The sequence below is a fragment of the Acyrthosiphon pisum genome, chromosome X, assembly GCF_005508785.2.
Source record: "Acyrthosiphon pisum isolate AL4f chromosome X, pea_aphid_22Mar2018_4r6ur, whole genome shotgun sequence".
In the NCBI taxonomy this organism is placed as follows: Eukaryota; Metazoa; Arthropoda; class Insecta; order Hemiptera; family Aphididae; genus Acyrthosiphon; species Acyrthosiphon pisum.
Window position 1 is genome coordinate 48,969,204 of NC_042493.1, and position 2,170 is coordinate 48,971,373.

The following is a 2,170-nucleotide window of genomic DNA, read 5'->3' on the forward strand; positions in this document are numbered from 1 at the left end:
CATTTACCTCCTACCTACCTACTTAGAAACCTCCTGATTTTGGTGTCAAAAAACATAAGTAATATCCGTCGTACCCGAAACCACGTTTCGGACCACGACAGTGGTAACGCACCACGGGTATTACCACATTGGTGACCTCCGAATTCGTTAAACGACATTACCCAGTAACGTTCTGAGGTACTCGATTCCGCCCGCCGATTTCCGACACGAAAGTTCCGCCCGACCGCGAGTGCGTCTACCGAACCCGACTTTCACGACCAACGTCGAGTTCATTTTTTTCACCCGCGTTTATCCGCGAGATCCAGAATGATCGAGCCCAGCATCACTGTCGCCGTGACAGGTGGCAATCCACCAATCACCACCACGACGATGGCGACCACGACCACACCGAGTGCTTACGTGGAAACCGCATCTTTCACTCACGTCAGGCTTCCGGGGTTCTGGCATAACTCCCCTACGCAGTGGTTCACGCACGCGGACGCCATGTTCGCGAACAAGCGAATCCGCTCGGGTCTGCCGCGCGTGAACCACGTGCTTGAAGCTCTGGACGAAGACGGTGTCCGCACGATCGCGGATCTGCTCGGATCGGACGCGACGTACGAGTCCATCCGACAACGACTCATCGCCGCATACAGCATTCCGCAAGCAACGTGCTTCCAGCGCATGATCCAGCCCGGCGGCATGGGCGATCGCGCCCCATCACGCCTGCTCCGGGACATGCGGGAAATCTACCCCGACGGCATGACGGAGTCCTCTCTGCTCGCGTTTTGGCTGAGCAAGCTGCCGCCACCTGTCCGCACCGTCATCGCCGGTCTTACCGGTTCCGTCGACTTCCTCGCCGAACGCGCCGACCGAGTTTGGGAGGCGTCTCAGAGCAGTGAAATTTCGGCTGTCACGAGGGACCACGACTTACGCGAGTCGCAACACATCACTCGCCCGATCCCGCCGGCAGGTCCACCCGACCAAGACGCGCGTTTTCTCGCGCTTGAAAACGCGATACACGCGCTTACAGCTCAAGTCGCGTCCCTGGCCACATCACAAGCAGCCGCGTTGACTCGCACGACCAACGATCGTTCCACGCGCCAACAGCGTGATCGCTCCCGCTCGCAGTCGCAGCCGCGGCCCATCATAACGGCTGGTTGGTGCTACTACCACGACCAGTACGGCGCGGATGCGCGCAAGTGCCGCGACCCGTGCACTTACGTGTCGGCGACACAGAAAAATCCATGAGGCGGCGGTGCTTCAACAGCACCTCGCCGCGCGAACACACCGACTCTTCGTCAACGACACCCGTACCGGTCGTCGATTTTTAATCGACTCCGGCGCGGAAATTTCGGTGCTACCGCGACCATCCAACTTTCGGCAAAACAACGGCCACACTTCGAGCAACGAAATAAGACTCGTAGCCGCAAACGGCTCACAAATCAAAACCTACGGGCCAAGACAACTACATCTCGATCTGGGTTTCAAACGACTGTTCACCTGGACGTTCGAAATGGCTGACGTTTCTCGACCTATTATCGGAGCCGATTTCCTGCATTACTACGGTTTGCTCATCGACATACGCCGAAATCGCCTTGTCGACCTCTCGGTAAATAGTTCGGTAAAAATCACGCCCGCTACCGCCTCGCCCCGTACCGCGATTTGTGCCGTCGCTCGACCATCGAAGTGGACTGATATACTTCGCGACTACCCCGAAGTCACGCGCGAATCGCCCGTACCGACCAAGTTCCTACATGACGTGGTACACGAGCTACATACCACCGGCCCAGCACTTTTCGCCCGACCACGCCGACTGCCGCCCGATCGTCTACGAATCGCACGGCAAGAGTTCGATTTCATGCTGCAGAAAGGCATCTGCAGGCCGTCATCGAGTTCGTGGGCCAGCCCACTTTTACTGGTTCCGAAAAAAGACGGTACGTTTCGACCATGCGGTGACTACCGCCGGCTCAACGCTGTCACGGTGGCCGACCGGTACCCGTTGCCGCACCTACACGACTTCACGGCAAACCTCGCCGGAAAACGATTTTCACGAAGCTCGATTTGGTACGTGCTTATCACCAAGTTCCGATCGCGCCAGACGACGTACACAAAACCGCAGTCACGACACCGTTCGGTCTTTTCGAATTCCCCGTCATGTGTTTTGGGTTACGCAACGCCGCTCAACTTT

The 2,170-nt window shown here is 57.6% G+C and overlaps 1 protein-coding gene across 1 annotated transcript; it reads left to right on the forward strand.

The window, feature by feature from the left end:
• The first annotated feature begins 306 nt into the window (after positions 1–306).
• On the forward strand, positions 307–1,230 carry LOC103310177. Its single transcript, XM_008187549.1, has one exon. It carries the CDS (start codon positions 307–309, stop codon positions 1,228–1,230), a length of 924 nt encoding a protein of 307 aa, XP_008185771.1.
• The last annotated feature ends 940 nt before the right edge of the window (positions 1,231–2,170 follow it).

What these genes read in the sequence shown, in the direction of transcription:
- LOC103310177 (XM_008187549.1), top strand. Translation starts at nt 307, where the DNA reads ATGATCGAGCCCAGCATCACTGTCGCCGTGACAGGTGGCAATCCACCA.